The following is a 16,570-nucleotide window of genomic DNA, read 5'->3' as shown; positions in this document are numbered from 1 at the left end:
CATAATAGACAAAGAATGAAAAGAATCCAAATGTCCAGCAACTGATGAATAAATACATTGTGATACATCCATACAACTGAATGTTATTCAACCCAAAAAGGATGAAGCACTGATCCATGATAGGAAATGAATGAATCTTGAAAACATTACTCTAAGTGAAAGAAACCGGACACAAAAGGGCAAATATGTGTGATTCCATTTATATAAAAGGTCAAGAATAGGCAAATCTATAGAGATAGAAAGCAGATTAATGGTTGCTAGGGATTGGAGAGAAGGATGAATAAGTGACTGAGTAATGGGTACTGAATTTCCATTCAGGATGACAGAAATGTCCTGGAATTAGATAGTGGTGATGGTTGAATAAACTAAAAGCCGCTGAATTGTTCACTTAAAATGATTAAAATAGTGAATTTTATAGGATGTGGATTTTACCTCAATATTAAAAAAAAAAAGACTGGAACGAAATACATCAAACTGATACCTTTGGTGATTTGCGGGGTTTTTTTGCTGCTCTATATTTTCCTAAGTGTTTACAATAAACACTTAGTACAATAATAAATCTCCCTTATCTCTGTTGTCATCGTCTGAAGCTAGCCTCTCAAACTCTCATGTCCACGCAAATCTCCTGGGGACCTTGTTAAAATACAGATTCTAATTGAGTAGGTCCAGGGTGGGGCCTGGGATTCTGGGAGTCTAGTTTATTTCATTTCTAAAAACGCTTCTAGGCTTCCCTGGTGGCGCAGTGGTTAAGCATCCACCTGCCAATGCAGGGGACACAGGTTCGAGCCCCGGTCCGGGAAGATCCCACATGCCGCGGAACAGCTAAGCCCGTGCACCACAGTTACTGAGCCTGCGCTCTAGAGCCTGCAAGCCACAACTACTGAAGCCCGCGCGCCTAGAGCCCATGCTCCGCAACAAGAGAAGCCACTGCAGTGGGAAGCCCGCGCACCGCAACGAAGAGCAGCCCCTGCTCGCCGCAACTAGAGAAAGCCCTCATGCAGCAACGAAGACCCAATGCAACCAAAAATAAATAAACAAGTTTGTTTAAAAAAAAAAAGCTTCCAAATGATGTTTTTGCAACTGGGCCACAGACACCTCCCAACCCTCCGCTCCCACGCCCCAGGCAGCCAGGCTCTAGAAGTCAGCTGCAGGAGGGCTAGCACAGAAAGGACCATTGCTTCTGGACGCCTCCCCAGGGAGCTTACGTCGTGCAGGACATATTTACACTAAAAAGTTATTCATTATTTATCTGGAATTCATATGTCGCTGACTGTCCTGTAGCTTTACTTGCTAACTCTGGAGCCCTGGCCTGGGGTAGAGAGAGGTTGGAGCTGGGGATGCCAGGCAACCTGTGTCTGAGGCCCATCAAGACAACTCAAGGCCGCTTGCTTGGCCGTCCTGTTGGCCCAGCAGACAGTCACCCCCGTGGTTCACTCCTCGACGGCTTGCCCTTGTGCTGTCCTCCCCCACTGCCCTTGGGTCTGGCCGTCTCCTGAGGAAGGCTCCCCTGGAAGACGCAGACGCAGAGCAGGCTGCCTAGTCCAGTCGCCCGCCTGGTACAGGAATCCCCCTCCAGGGCAACCCTGACAGGCGGCCTTACCCCAGGCGGCCTGGTGGTCAGCAACCTCGGGCCAGGAGACAGCTTTCACAGTCATTACCTCTAGGGCTGGGGACCACACAGACTTGGGTTTGAGTGGAGACTTAGGCACGTTACTTACTTTCTTTCTGGGCTCGACAACCACCTGTCACAGGGTAGATAACACTTCCTATTCCCCAGTTCTGATGATGAGCCGATATCATTTCTTTTTTTTTTTTCTTTTCTTTTTAAATATTTATTTATTTGGCTGAACTGGGTCTTAGCTGAGGGTGCTGGGACATGTGAACTCTTAGTTGTGGCACTGGGGAATCTAGTTCTCTGACCAGTGATCAAACCCAGGCCCCCTGCATTGGGAGCCTTAGCCACTGGACCACCAGGGAAGTCCCGAGCTGAGATCATTTCTAAAAAGCACTTAGTGCACTGCCTGGCACCCAGTAAGTGCTTGAGTCACCGGAGAAGCCATTGTTTCTTGTTCCCTTTTCCTCCCACGATACCCAGCACAGCACTCAGCTCAGCTGGTATTTAGTGCTTGCTTGTGGAACCGAAACTCAGGAACCTGCTGGAACAGTGAAAAGACACACTGCTCTGACCTAGACCATGATGTGTTATACCTCCCAGCTCCAACTCTAATTTCTGTGACTCGAGGCAAGTCGACTTCTGCCTCTACGCCTTGCTTTCTTTGTCTACAGCATGTGAAACTGCTAACATGCCCATTGGACAGATGAGGAAAGCTGAGGCTCCTGACTTGTGGTGAATGCATGACAGCATCCTGTGCTCTCGCACCCAGTGCAGTACCCTCGGGGAGCCCTGCCCTGGGACGCTCCTCTTCTTCCTCCCCTGCCCATTAGCCCCGGTCCTGAGCTGGTGGGCTGGGGGTGTGGTTGGCGTCTGTGCCTCACCTGGCTGGCCTCAGGGGGGTAGAGTCCATGGGGACGGGGTATCTTGGAGATCCCAGTGTTCTCCCGAAGGCTGTGGTGAATGCTCTCGCCTTGTGTCTGTAGCTGGGCCAGCTCTGGCCTATCCCAGAATTCCTATTCGGGCTATTCTGTTGTCTTTGGCAGGACTGGGCTTGGTGGAGCTGGACCTGGGCGTGTCCCAGCCTCTCTCTGCCTCTCCTGGTCTCTGTCGTCTTCCTGCAGGAATCAGAGCTCACGTGTTCATATCTTTGTATGTTGAGTCTATGTGGCCCTTCAGGGATCAGGGCTGCCTGGCCCCAGGGTAGAGGTGTTGTCTGTCTTGATTCCAGGCCCCAGGCTGGCAGTTTCCCTCACCACCCCTGTCCAGCTGTGCCAAGACCTCTTCTTTTCTTTCTTGGCTTCTGTCCTGTTTGTACTGTGATTGGCCCAAGAGAGGGTTGTGGGCTGGCAGGTGCCCTACACAGAGCCTGGGCAGCATCCAGGCCTGGCTGGCCCACCCCAGGGCCCCCTGTCACTGCCCCCAGCCAAGCTGGGTCCCCTCCTTCCTGCCCGGCTGAGACAGGGCCTGGAAGGGCACAGTGGCAGGCCGTCTGTGATGCTCCTGTTGCCATGGTTATCCTAGATAAGAAGGCCATAGCATTCTGCCTCTAGAACTTCCACCCATCTGACCAGCTCTGTTCTGCCTGCCGCCGGAGATGGCTCTCTGTTGGGGGGCTTGAGAGCACGGGCTCTACTGCAGTCAAAGTCTCTTCCAGGCATCCCCCATCCCTTGGACCTCCCTTCCACCCCAACAGAGACCACTACCCTAACTGGTAAGACTCTCCCTCTCAGAAACTGACCTCCACTGGAGAGGTGATGATGGGTGGTGGAAAAGGCACAGATTCAAAATCAGAAGACACAGATTCCCATTCCAACCTGGCCCTTTATAACCGCGTTACCTTGGACAAGGCGGGCTTTGGGAATTCCCTGGCGGGCCAGTGGCTGGGACTCTGCATTTTTACTGCCAAAAGCCCGGGGTTCGATCCCTTGTCCGGGAACTAAGATCCCACAAGCCGTACGGCCAAGGCCAAAAAAAAAAAAAAAAATGTGGGCTTTGAACTTCAGTGTCCTCCTCTATAAAATGTGGATAATAATGCCATACTTAACTGTCCCTCAGTAATGCCTCTGTGACTTTTCATGGGCTGCACTCCTGATATATAGTGCTCTTCCATCCTTCTCAACTCAAACTCCTACTCATGCTTCATGACCCAACTTAAATGCTCCCATCTCTGAAAAACTTTCCCTGACCTCTGTGTACTTGGCACAGATATTAGGCCTTGCCTCTCTGTGTTAGTTATTTAAGTGTTTTCCTGGTTTTTACTTAACCATGAGTTCTTTTCTTTTTTAATTTTTAATTAACTTTTATTGGAGTATAGTTGATTTACAATGTTGTGTTAGTTTCTGCTGTACAGCAAAGTGAATCAGTTATATATATATACATATATCCACTCTTTTTTAGATTCTTTTCCCATATAGGTCATTACAGAGTACTGAGTAGAGTTCCCTGTGCTATACAGTAGGTTCTTATTAGTGATCTATTTTATATCTAGTTATATATATATATATGTCAATCCTAATCTCCCAGTTTATCCCTCCCCACCCTTTCCCCCTTGGTAGCCATAAGTTTGTTTTGTACACCTGTGACTATTTCTGTTTTGTAAATAAGTTCATTTGTAGCCTTTTTTTGGATTCCACATATAAGTGATGTCGTATGGTATTTGTCTTTCTCTGTCTGACTTGCTTCACTAACCGTGAGTTCTTGGAGGCAGGAATCAGATTAGGCTCAGTTTTGGCACTGGAAATAGTCTGTTGACTGACTACTTTGCGGAATGGAAAGCAGAAGAGACCGACACTGATGGGGTTGGGCCCCATCCTTGCAGGGGTCAATCCTAGGGCCTTTGTCCGAGATGGCTTGAGTCAATCAGTGCTTGCTGTGGCCTTTCTGTGTGCCTGAGCCATGCCTGACTGGCTGGGGACATTTTCACGGCCAAGACCCAGTGGGAAAGACAGTGACATGCCTGGGGTGTGCCTGTCTTAGCAGTGGGGTGTGGCCAGGAGCAGCTGCTCATGGGGTGTCTCTGGGGATATCCTGGGGCATCTGGGAGGGAAGGGGGCTGGAGTAGCACAGTCAGCTGGTCCTGCTGGGATTTGGGGGAATTGCCAAGGAACCTGTGGTTCAGGAAAAGGGAGGGAGGACTCCAGTGTCTCCCAACTCCCTCTCTATAGCTGCCTGTCAGGCTCAAGGAGATGAAGGTGCCATCCAGTGCCAGTTCCACCGTCCACCCAGGCCCTGACCAGTGGACGAGGCTTTCCAGGACAAAGCCAGCTGGCCAAGGGCGCCCTCCAGTGGCCACCACAGGGTAGGCAGGAACCTGACTCCACAAAGGCAGGTGGTTCATTTATTCCACCTAATTGAACATCTTCATGCCAGGTTTGGTGCTGGGCACATGTTTCAATTTTAATTTTAAAGTATACTTATTGGGCTTCCCTGGTGGCGCAGTGGTTAAGAATCCGCCTGCCAATGCAGGGGACACGGGTTCGAGCCCTGGTCTGGGAAGATCCCACATGCCGCAGAGCAATTAAGCCCGTGAGCCACAACTACTGAGCCCGCGCGCCTAGAGCCCGTGCTCTGCAACAGGAGAAGCCACCGCAATGAGAAGCCTGCGCACCGCAACAAAGAGTAGACCCCGCTTGCTGCAACTAGAGAAAGCCCGTGCACTGCAACGAAGACCCAGTGCAACCAAAAAAGTAAAAATAAATAAAATAAATTTAAAAAAAATACAATAAAATAAAATATACTTATTAATCATCTGGTAAATGGAAAGCTCTCTCTTGAGCGTTGATATGTGCTGGGGGTGGGGTGGGGGAAGAGGGAATACAAGGAAAGGAGAAATTCCCTCACAGCGGCGATCCTCAACCTACACCGTCAACTAGACTCACCTGGGGAACTTGAAAAAAACACCAACCACTGGGCCCCACCCAGACCAATTGACTCTGGAGGGTGGGGCAGAGGCACCAGGGGTTTGTAGATGTTCCCCAGGAAGAGCGAACAGGCACGAGAACTCTCTGGTTTGGAGAGTCGACTAAAAACGTTTCCCGTCCTTCATTCTCACCCAGCTGCTGAGGTAGGTGTTATTCTCCCATTTCACAGATTAGGAGACTGAGGCTCAAGTGAACCTGCCCCTTTCCCCAGTTCAGTTAAGGACAGTTGTGGGAAATATGTCTCCCACAGCACAGGCAGCAGGGATGCAGCAAATACTCCTAAAAGATGGTCCCTGATCTCTGAAGAGACTCCCTCATAACAATAATGATGTGATTGTTTGCTGTGATAAGAAAAGTACCCAAGGTTGTTGTCAAATAATTTTTTTTCCAGACAGAGAATTATAAAGGCAAAATACTGTGCACAAAAATCGCCTGCAATCTCAGCACTGTTAACCACGAGGAGTATGGGGTGGGGGGTGTGGGGACAGGTAGGAAAGGGGAGAGGGAAGGAGAGAGGGAGGGAGGAGGGAAGGAGCGGATTTATGGTAAGGCTCAAGGTCACATTGTAAATCAGGGCTTCGGAAGTGTGGCTCAGAGACCACTGGCATTATAATCTCCACAGTGCTTGTTAGAAATGCAGCATCCCTCAGGTCTCAGAATCAGAGCCTGGAGAAAGATCCTGAGAAGCTGCATGTTTAACAAATATTCCAGGCTCTTCTTACAGCCACTGAAGACCAAGAGCCACTGCTGCTTCAAGCTTTCACCTAATACAAGAGGAGATACATCCTAGACCCCCCTCACTTCTAGCGACTTAGGGGAGGGTTCTCGCATATGGACTGATGTATTAAAATGTATGAAACCCACTGTTGAGATATCAACCAGCTGTCCTTGGGGACCTGGGCACATACTTCCCTATTGCACAGGCTAGCTGGGAAGTGCAGAAACACTGCTGTGTCATCCCACACCAGGCCCGGCCCCCACGCAGCAGCCCCCTTGCCCCCCTTCTCCTTCCATAACTATAAACCAACCTCACTGGATCCTGCCAGCCAATCACAGCCCGAATAACCTATGATGTCACCAGCAGCCAATCAGAGCTCCTCACGAGTATATGCTGAATTCTGTCATCTTAATGAGGTGATGGAATTCTAAAGCAACGCCATGCTTTTCACAGAGGGACACTGAGGCACAGAGAGGAGAAGAGGCCCACGCAGGGTCACTTCACCAGGTGGCAGAGCCAGGACTAGAAGCCAGGACTTCTGCCTGTGGTCCAATGTTCTTTTGGGTGCCCAGAGTGCTGCCAAAGCCCACAGGGCCTGGGCGGAGGCTCCCCTCTCTGGATGGCTCCTGGCACAGGAGGTGAGGTCCAAGGCCCTGGCCCCTCCTCCCCACAGCTCTCCCTGCAAGACCTCAGGGGTCAGAAACAGATCCCTCAATCTCCGGAGTCTAGGGCCCAGAGGAAATGGCAGGGTAGTCGGGGCCCACGGTGGAGGGGGGTTGCCCCCCATCTCAGCCCTGGTCTCAGCTCAACGCCCCTCACCCCTGGAAGGAATTAGAGGCCAGACTGTGCTGCCTGCTGCTTAATGGGCAGATTACGAGAAGGGGGCCAAGACAAGGGTTCCTTTGTGGAGGCCCTGGCTTAGGGAGTCAAGTGACCACTTAGCACACACGTGGGCAGTGCCAACCCCTAAGTGGGCAGGGGCACTGGCCAGAGGACCCCAGAGAGTCCCACCAGTCCTGTGGCCAGACCTTTTGTGGGATCGCCTGACCAGCCTGGAGCCCCAACTGTGAGTAAGGGTTACCCCAGAAGGCTGGGCTGGGACATTGAGAGCCTTTGGGGTAGATAACCTGTACAGGTGCACATGATGGATACACACAGGCAGCACACGTGCAGGTGTGCGGGCACCTGTGTGTCTGTGCAAAGGCCCTGACGTAGAAATGAACTTAGGGAACACCAGGCACAGAGACAGCCAGCGTGGCTGCATCAGAGCAGGTAGGGGGAGGATGGGGTGCCAAACATTGCTTCAGTCAATTTTTATTGAGCACCACCTATGAGTACACAATAGGAGCTCCATTCCCAGGAGGGAATAGGCGGTAAACACGCAGGTAGCATGCAAAATATAAGGGCAGTTATAACATGATAAGTGCTGTGTAGAAAAATGGAGCAAGGCGAGGGGAAGAGAGGGCCAGTGGTACTAGGATGTTATTTCCAGGTAGGGTGGCTGGGGGTATCCTTTCTGAGGAGGTGATATGAAGTGGGAGTGAGCCATACAGTTAGATTAGGACGAGCATCCCCCAGGAAGGAGGATCAGCATGTGAAAAGGCCCTGGGGCCACCATTCAGTAAACATCTCCACCAGCCAGGCTCTGTTCTGGGCACGGGGAACAGGGTGGTGGCCAAGGCTGACCACGCCCCTTACCAGTTCTCACTCCAGGGTGGTTGATGGAGCTGGGGGAGCTACTGAACATGATGGGCTTATAACTCAGGAAGGAGCCCAGCATGTGGACATTTCTGTTGTTGCCTTTGTGGTACAATTTAAGGGCACAGACCTCTCTGTGTCTTCTGTGCCAAGGCTATGGACGGTCCCTGAGCTCACTTTCCTGGATTCTTGGAGGTCACCTCACCGCCCCCCTCCCAGTGTCCAGATGGGAGAGCTGAGGCCCAGAGAAGGGAAGGGTCCTGGATAAGGTCATTCATGTGTCCTGGACAGATTCTGAAGAGGTCCCTACTCCTTCCTGGCCCCCCCGTCAGTATCCCTCTCTGTCTGTTCACCAGCACCCAAGCCCACCTGCTGCAGCTCAGTGCCTGGCCATGACCGTCACCTACTCGAGCCAAGTGGCTAATGCCCGTCTAGGTTCCTTCTCCCGCCTGCTTCTGTGCTGGCGAGGCAGCATCTATAAGCTGCTCTACGGCGAGTTCCTCATTTTCCTCATCTGCTACTACATCATCCGCTTCATTTACAGGTACGGGGGGGACAAGCCAGGGCTTGGAGCTCCTGGGTGCCTCCCAGCCATCTAGGCGGCCAATGCACAGAGACAGATAAGGCTGAGCTGGGCTTGTGGTCAAACCGTGGGGCCTGAGGCCTGGGGGCTGGGGAGGAGAGAAAAGGAGGCAGCCTTGGGGGGCAGCTCAGTGTAGGTCGGAGCATCTCAAACACCCTTTCCTCAAATCGAGGGAGGGGCATGGGAACCCAGGCCTTACCTAGTCCCACTCAGTCAGCCTGTTTCCCTGAATCCCACATAGTCTCACAGGCCCATATCATACTTTTTTTTTCCCAATAAAAATGTGTATTTAAACAATAAAAGACAGCTAAAACCATAGAATATATGATAGCATTTTTAATGGAAAAAGCATTAATGATGGCGATGCATTGACAAATATCAAACACATAAACCTCTTGAGTTCATAATGATAATACTAATAACAAAGCATGTTCATTTCCTTTGGGTGTTACTAGGGTGTCAATATACTTAAAAAAATTAAGACTTTATTTTTTAGAGCAGTTTTAGATTCGTAGCTTAACTGGGCAGAAGGTACAGAGAGTTCCCATATACCCCACCCCTCCTGCCCCACCCACTCAGCCCTCCCCCATTATAAACATCCCACCCCAGTGTGGGACATTTGTGATGACAGATGAACCCACACACACGGACACATCATTGTCACCCAAAGTCCATAGTTCACCTTAGGGTTCACCCTTGGTGTTGTACATTCTATGTGGTTGGACAAATGCATAATGACTTGTATCCACCGTTACAGTGTTGTACAGAACAATTTCATTGCTCTGTGCTCTGCCGATTCATCCCTCCCTACCAGATATTTTTTTTAAAGACCAAACACTCATTTCAACCTGCTTTCAAACAACTGTCTTTTGGATCCTTTAAAAAGGTCAGTGGTGCCTAAAGCTGACCCCTTCAGCAGGACCTTCCTTCCTCCACCTTATAGAAAACCTCCTGAGGGTTTCTCCTCCAGGCATGGAGCAGAGGGCCCATTGGGGTTTCAGGGCGGCGGGAGAAAGAGGGGGACCTGGCTCAGGCCAGAGGAGGGGCCCCAGGCAGGCCAGTGAAAGGGATAGGGAGGTGAGGCTGCCACTCTCCTACCCCGGGCCTGGCTGGACCTGGGACCGGTCTCAGCCATCCCCTCCCAGTATCTACACATCTTTCCCCCCACCCCCCGCCTCCCCCAGGATGGCCCTCACGGACGATCAGCAGGTGATTTTTGAGAAGCTGACTCTATATTGCGACAGCTACATCCAGCTCATCCCCATTTCCTTCGTGTTGGGTGAGCTCCCCCTTCCGCGTGTTGGGGTCCCAGTGGCTGCTCCAGGCTCCAGACAGGCAGATCATGAAGAGCTAGCTGGGGAAGGCCAGTGGCATGTCAGCGCCTCTCGGTGGTTCAGGGAAACGGGGAGCCTGCAGCCAGAGGGACTGAAGTTAGACATTAGGAAGGCTGTCCTGCTGTTAGCACTCAAGACCCCACTTTCTTTTTTTAAATTTTATTATTATTTTAAACATCTTTATTGAAGTATAATTGCTTTACATTGTTGTGTTAGTTTCGGCTAAGACCCCACTTTCTGAGGGCAGCGCCGACATTACAGTAGTCTCTGGAGCCTTGCGCAGGAGGGGAGGTATCTGGTGGATTTCTGGGAAAGCAAGCGGGGCCAGAGAGAGAACTCAAGTCTCTCGTGCCTTCACGCGAAGCTCTGATGGTCTCCCCTTCCCGAGCGCCCTCCAGGAGGGTTGGTGCCGGGCCCAGCCCCATTAGAAAGATGGAGAAACCGAGGCGTCGCCCTCGCTGGGTTCTGGCCGCAGCGTGGGCCTTCGCCCCTCGCGCCCCCGCCCCCCTCCCGCCCAGGCTTCTACGTGACACTGGTCGTGACCCGCTGGTGGAACCAATATGAGAACCTGCCATGGCCCGACCGCCTCATGAACCTGGTATCGTGCTTCGTCGAGGGCAAGGACGAGCAGGGCCGGCTGCTGCGTCGCACGCTCATGCGCTACGCCAACCTGGGCAACGTGCTCATCCTGCGTAGCGTCAGTGCTGCGGTCTACAAACGCTTTCCCAGTCCCCAACACCTGGTGAAAGCAGGTGGGCGGGGCCTGACGAAGCAGTGGGCGGAGCCAGAGGCTGACAAGGGCGGGGCCGGAGCTGCAGATGGGTGGAGTCAGAGGCCCCAGGGCTGAGGATTGGGTGGGACCAGGAGCGGAGTGGGGTCGAGACCTGGGATGGCGGGGTGGGGGTGGGGGGCGGGGACCTGAATTGGGCGGGGCGAAGTCAGGGGTCCAAAGGTGGGGAGAGGCCAGGAACCGACTCTAGGAGGATAGGGCTTTGAGATAGGGCTAAGGCCTCTTGAGGGATGAGGGAAGAGTGAGGGTTGAGGGCCGGAGTGGGGCTTTGGGAACTGGGAACTGCCCTTCCCCTTCCTGTTTTCCGGTTTCCAGTCTGTACGTCAGCAGTCTCACTCTCTGGCCTTGCCTGACCTGATCCTGGTTAATAAGACAGATCCCTCTCACGTACTCAGCCCAGAGCAGCACATAGTAGATACGACGCAGTGATAATTTGTTGAAAGAAAGAGGATCGCAAAGGAGCTCTGAGGTCCCTATGGGCTCAGCAGGGACTTGGTTTGAACTCTGGGTCCCACCCAGCAGGGCCTGGCCAGCCACCCCTTCTGCAGGTTCCCCTACCCACTGTCTTCTCCACTCTACCCCGCAGGCTTTATGACCCCCTCGGAACACAAGCACTTACAAAAACTGAGCTTGCCACACAACTCATTCTGGATGCCCTGGGTGTGGTTTGCCAACCTGTCAACGAAGGCCTGGATTGGAGGTCGAATCCGGGACCCTGTCCTGCTCCAGAGTCTGCTCAACGTGAGCCCGCTACACACGTGGGGCTGCTGCAGCGCGGGGAGGGTCACGCCCCACGTGGAACAGGTTTTCTGCAAAGAGGAACTTTGAGCCTCTGAGGGTCTTCCCAGAGCCTACCTTGGGACTGTAGGATCTTTTCCAACAGGATTCCGTAGCCCAAGGTGGCCCCTTTCCAATTTCCCCTCCCCTCCCCTCTCTAAAGTGAACCTCTGAGATCCTGGTTCCTTTTTGATATTGAGGAGGCTGAGGCACAGAGAGGTTAAGTGAGCTGTCCATGACCACACAGCCAGGGCTGGACCATGAGCACGAGACCCTGGTATCTGCGGAAGAGCTGGGGGGTGAGCCTGGGAGAGCAGGTGATGGTCAAAGGCCCAACCTTCCCTCCTGCCCCCCTAGGAAATGAACACCTTGCGTACTCAGTGTGGACAGCTGTATGCCTACGACTGGATCAGTATCCCACTGGTGTACACTCAGGTGAGGACTAGGCTGGTGAAGCTGCCCCTTTGGGAAACTGAGGAGGACCCGGGAAGCAGCCTATGATGGGAAGGGCTCACTCAGAGGCTGAAGAAGAGGCTCACCCTGGGGAGTCAGGTCTGGACTTTGCAGGTTGTCTCTAGTGCCAAGTTCAAAGAGTCCAGGTCCCTGCCTGGTCCAGGTGGTGGAGGCAGTGTGATCATCCCCATTCTAAAGGGGAGACCACAGAGCCTGGGGAGCTTCCTGATCGTGCGGTCCCCACGCAGCCCATCTCTGCCGACGCCGCCTCTGCCTCCCAGGTGGTGACCGTGGCGGTGTACAGCTTCTTCCTGGCTTGCCTGGTGGGACGGCAGTTTCTGAACCCAGCCAAGGCCTACCCCGGCCACGAGATGGACCTCGTTGTGCCCCTCTTCACATTCCTGCAGTTCTTCTTCTATGCTGGCTGGCTGAAGGTAAGCCTCCCCGGGACAAGGCCAGCTGTGGCCCAGGGAGTCATGGCCAGTTAGGAGAGGAGGGGCCCTACATAGTGGCTTTGGAGACAGTGGTCAGGCGAGAAGGGCATCACTGAGGGGGGTGGAGAGGTGGACATGGCAGGAGCCAAGGTTTAAGGGTGGGAGCAAGGCTGCAAGGGGTTCCACCTGAGGATTTCCAGAGCCTCACCTACCCTCAAGGTGGCAGAGCAGCTCATCAACCCGTTCGGAGAGGATGATGATGACTTTGAGACCAACTGGATTGTCGACAGGAGTTTGCAGGTATGACGGGAGGAAGAGAGCCTGCCCCATAGTCCCTCCCCAAACTGGACCCGGGGGGGGGGGGCCCCCACAGTTCTGTAGGGAGGCCTCACAGTGAATTGCCCAACCATTTGCTCACAGGATTCTCAGCCTAACTATTGAGGCTACAGGCTGCATCAGTCTCTCCATTTCACAGGAAGGGAAACTTGAGGCCCAGAGAGAGAGCAGTGACCTCTCCAAGTCACCTGGCAAATTCATGGTCCTGCTTGGGCTGACCTGTTGGACTTCTCCTTCTGTCCCCGATGGCCAGGTGTCCCTGTTGGCTGTAGATGAGATGCACCAGGACCTGCCACCGATGGAGCGAGATATGTACTGGAATGAGCCAGAACCACATCCCCCCTACACAGCCGCTTCTGCCCAGTCTCGTCGGCCCTCCTTTTTCGGCTCCACCTTCAACATCAGGTGGGAAGTGCCAGGGAACCACTTCGGTGGGTAGAAAACCCCAAGTGCGAGGGCCTGAGAGCTTAGAATATATTAGTTAATGCATATTGGGTTCCTATTGAGTGCTGGGCGTTGTACTAAGCTCTTTACATATATTAGCTATTCCCCCCCCCCAATAAACTTGGTTTGTTTTCTCCAGTTTTCAGATGATTAAGACCAGGTTCAGAGAGGTTAAGTCAGTTGCCCAACCCAAGGTCACATAGCTAGCAAGCAGCACAGGTGGGCCAGGTATGTCTGGGTCCAACTCCACACCCTTAACCCTTACCTTGTGCTGTGTAAGGACTCTTAAAGCTATAAGGGCTCTTAGGTAGTCTCCAATCTAAGCCCCACCCCTTATCCAGAGTTGAAAACTGAGGCTTAGAGAGAGAAGGGACTTACTCAAGGGCAGTCAGTGATTAGTGATGCAGCTGGGATGTCAGGGCCTGGTTCCTGACTCTGGTTCAGAGCTATGTTTCCTGATAAGCCAGGGTGTTGGCATGGGGAGTGGGAGTGGGGCTCCCTGGGCAAGAGAGCGAGCAAGAGGCTGGGTCATCACAGGGATCTTCGGAGCAGCCTTCTTGCTACAGAGTACGGGCCTCAGGCCAGCCCACAGCAGCCACATTTTCCCCCACATGGGTCCTCTTTCCCTGATTTGGTTAGAATCCCTTTTGAGCTGTAGCTGGGCCATGGCCGGCTGAAGAGGCGCCCCAGACAGCTCTCTCTCCCTAGGATGACAGAGTGGAGAGGACTTCGGAGAGTGTTTGCTGCATCTCGGGGTCTATCCCATCAAGGTGTTCTTCCACAGTATTAAAAGCGCTGTTCTCTTTTTAAGAACCGAATATCCTATTCAGCTGTAATTAGAATTAGCTAGAGTCTCTAGTTGGTGTGAGGAAGGTTTGGATAAGAGATCAAATGATCAAGGATGGAGGCTTGCTTAGGTCAGAAACATTGCTGGAGGTCGCCTCTGAGTTTTCCATGGTTGGTAGCCCAGCTGCTGGGGAAGGAGGATAACAGAGAATAATAACACATAGACCTTGCCTCCAAGAAACACACGATTTAGTGAGGGAGTTCAAACCCAGGGCCCAGACTCTGGATACAAGGTACAAAGTACTGGATGCCTGGGCAAGGGACAGAGTATAGAACAGAGATCACCTTTGGCTGCCTGAGAGCTGGCCTCCAGCTGGACCTGGAGCTGGGCCTTGAAGCATGGGGAGAATTTGGACATGGGCAAAGGTGGCCACATTCACGGGTGGGTAGGCTTTCTCTTGCAGAGTAAAGGCTGTAGGCTCCCAGGAAGCCAGACTTCTCTCTGGGGGGATACTGCTCCCCAGCGGGAACCACAAACCCCTGGCTCACTCAGTCACTCCTGGGCCTCATGTGACCATCCACACCTGGGGAAGAGCCATTCAGACAGCCTGGAGTGAGCGGTTTCAAAGGGAAAATGTGGGTGCTGAAGAGGAAGCCCTTAAATACCAGGCTAGGGAGTTTGGATGTTAACATGGGCAAGAGGGAGCCACAGAACAGTGAGGCGAGCTCGGCCAGGAGGGATTAACTGAGAGGTACAAGATGGATCAGCGGAGAGGTGAGTCAAAGCTGAGGTGAGGAAGACTGTGTGTCCTGGGCCTTGGGCCAGAGGGAGAAGAGAGGGTAAGGGAGAAGTCAAGCCAGGCTTCAGGCCGTTGTCCGCCCACTGACCCCCGAGTCTCCTGTTTCTTTCCAGTCTGGATAAGGAGGATTTGGAGTTCCAGCCAGATCCGGAGGAGGAGGAAAGTGCTCACACTGGCATCGTTGGCCGCTTCCGAGGGCTGCAATCCCACGACCGCCAGCCCCCCAGGACAAACTCAAAGACCAAACTACTGTGGCCGAAGACAGAAGTCCTTTCCCACGAGGGCCAGCCCAAGAACCTCGGGGGAGACGGCCAGGACACCAGTGATCAGGAAGACGTCAAGGCCTGGAAAGGGGAGGATGCCTTCAAGTCCGCCGTGCTATACGGGAGGTCAGGCTACCACAGTGCCCCCCAGACACCCCTCAGCCACACCCCTATGGTCTTCCCACCTGGACAGTCAGCACCCTCAAGTCTTCGCAAAGTCTCAGGCATGGATGACACCGTCAAAGACCAAAGCCTTCAGCCTCCAACTCCCAGGTCCAAGAAGAGCTTTGAATTGCTCCCAGAGAGTGCTGGGGTCTCAACGGAGCACCCGGAAGTGAGTCACATGAGGAGGAAAACTGTTGAGTTTAACCTAACAGACATGTCAGAGGCCCCTGAACATCTCAGAGAACCGCATTTGGGACAGTCGACAAGCAACATACACACTATACTCAAAGATCGTGGCGATCCCTATTGGGCCTTGGAAAACAACAGGTCTGTCCTCTACCCACACCAGGGTCACTGAACCCCCCAGCCCACCAGGGGTGGTCCCCACCAGCTTCCCCTGCTCTGAAGCCCACCCTACTCCCAGTTTTCCTATGGTTCTATGGCTGCCAGGGCATGCCCAGCACTGGCTTGGGGCACACACCTGGCCGCCACAGCAGGGGCTCTAGGGAAGTGTTGGCGACTTTTGCTTATTTCACCCGAGAGCCTGACTCACCAAGACTTCTCTGGGGCCCAGGGATAGGAAGACGAGGTTTGCACCGACAAGAGTAACGCCGAAGGGCCACTAGGCCAGGCTTACATGGGCTGACGATACCAGTGGGCCCAGCTCACCTTAAGCAGGGGTGGCAGACACAGAAACACAGGCAGAACTCGGGGCTCTAGACTGTAGCCCAAGAACTCGACTTACTGGCCAGGCTTAGCTGGGAGGTCGCATGAGCCCTCCCCCATAACCAGTGGTGGCTCTGAAGCCCTCCTGGGAAGGGTGCCACACTCCTGGGAACTGGCAGATGATAAGGTGGGGACAATCCAGGTCCCTTGGGGCATCTTACTGCTTTGGGGACCTCACCAAGACTTCTGAACTTAAATGAGCTCTTCATGCATTTTTGAGGTCAACCTAAAGTTGTCACAGTACCACCAGATGTTTGCCTTTATTCCAGATTCCCCAGATGCTCACTCACCCAATTAGACCCAGCCCCCCACCCCAGCCCCCCATCACGATGTGAAAGGGAAGTGTAACTTCTCATTTCTTATTATTCTCAAGCAGTTATTCTGGGGTCAGAATACCTAGCTTTGTATGGAAAACTGAAATGGCTGAAAAGGCCTACCACCTGTCATACTTCTCAGGGCTAGCTGGAAACTTACAAATCACTGGGGCTGGTTTAGGAAACAATGTTAATGTAGTTGGTTAGCAAGGACCCAGACAGCTCCCCACTGGTTAACATTCAAGATGTCTCAACCTCTTCCCTCCTACTGCAGCTATTTTCCTATTGAAACGAAGGTCTCTTTCCATACTCATGTAAACTTTCCTCAAATTCTCACTAGGGATGAAGCACATTCCTAGCCTGCTTCCCAAGGGGGATGCTTCACCGGCCTGGTCCTACCTGCGTGTACACCAG

General features: G+C 52.9%; 2 protein-coding genes across 4 annotated transcripts in view; one reads left to right on the top strand and one right to left on the bottom strand.

Moving 5' to 3' along the window:
- The window catches only part of RAB3IL1 (RAB3A interacting protein like 1), a 40,707-nt gene extending 38,167 nt beyond the window's left edge, over positions 1-2,540 (bottom strand). For both annotated transcript variants that reach the window (XM_060158973.1, XM_060158975.1), the window contains exon 1: positions 2,497-2,540. In XM_060158973.1, the coding sequence (XP_060014956.1) occupies positions 2,497-2,525 (29 nt within the window). In that variant the 5' untranslated portion in view covers positions 2,526-2,540. The remainder of the gene's footprint in view (positions 1-2,496) is intronic.
- Positions 2,541-8,343: 5,803 nt separating this feature from the next.
- On the top strand, positions 8,344-16,515 carry BEST1 (bestrophin 1). Of its 2 annotated transcripts, XM_060157656.1 has the most exons (10): positions 8,344-8,495; positions 9,719-9,813; positions 10,387-10,620; positions 11,245-11,399; positions 11,793-11,870; positions 12,170-12,322; positions 12,542-12,622; positions 12,912-13,063; positions 14,802-15,443; positions 16,497-16,515. In XM_060157656.1, the coding sequence occupies exons 1-10, from the start codon at positions 8,344-8,346 to the stop codon at positions 16,513-16,515; spliced, it is 1,761 nt and encodes a 586-aa protein (XP_060013639.1). The 2 variants fall into 2 exon arrangements, with proteins under 2 accessions (XP_060013639.1, XP_060013638.1); XM_060157655.1 differs by lacking the exon at positions 16,497-16,515 and having other exon boundaries at positions 14,802-15,474.
- Positions 16,516-16,570: the final 55 nt, after the last annotated feature.

The sequence above is a fragment of the Lagenorhynchus albirostris genome, chromosome 9, assembly GCF_949774975.1.
Source record: "Lagenorhynchus albirostris chromosome 9, mLagAlb1.1, whole genome shotgun sequence".
Lineage (NCBI taxonomy): Eukaryota > Metazoa > Chordata > Mammalia > Artiodactyla > Delphinidae > Lagenorhynchus > Lagenorhynchus albirostris.
Note: the sequence above shows the minus strand (reverse complement) of the source record. Positions and strands in the feature narration are given on the sequence as shown.

Bases quoted from the DNA above. Each gene is read 5' to 3' on its own strand.
- BEST1 (XM_060157655.1), top strand. From the start codon at position 8,344: ATGACCGTCACCTACTCGAGCCAAGTGGCTAATGCCCGTCTAGGTTCC. The intron at 10,621-11,244 runs GTGGGCGGGGCC...TCTACCCCGCAG, and splicing joins CCAACACCTGGTGAAAGCAG to GCTTTATGACCCCCTCGGAA. The intron at 11,400-11,792 runs GTGAGCCCGCTA...CTGCCCCCCTAG, and splicing joins TGCTCCAGAGTCTGCTCAAC to GAAATGAACACCTTGCGTAC.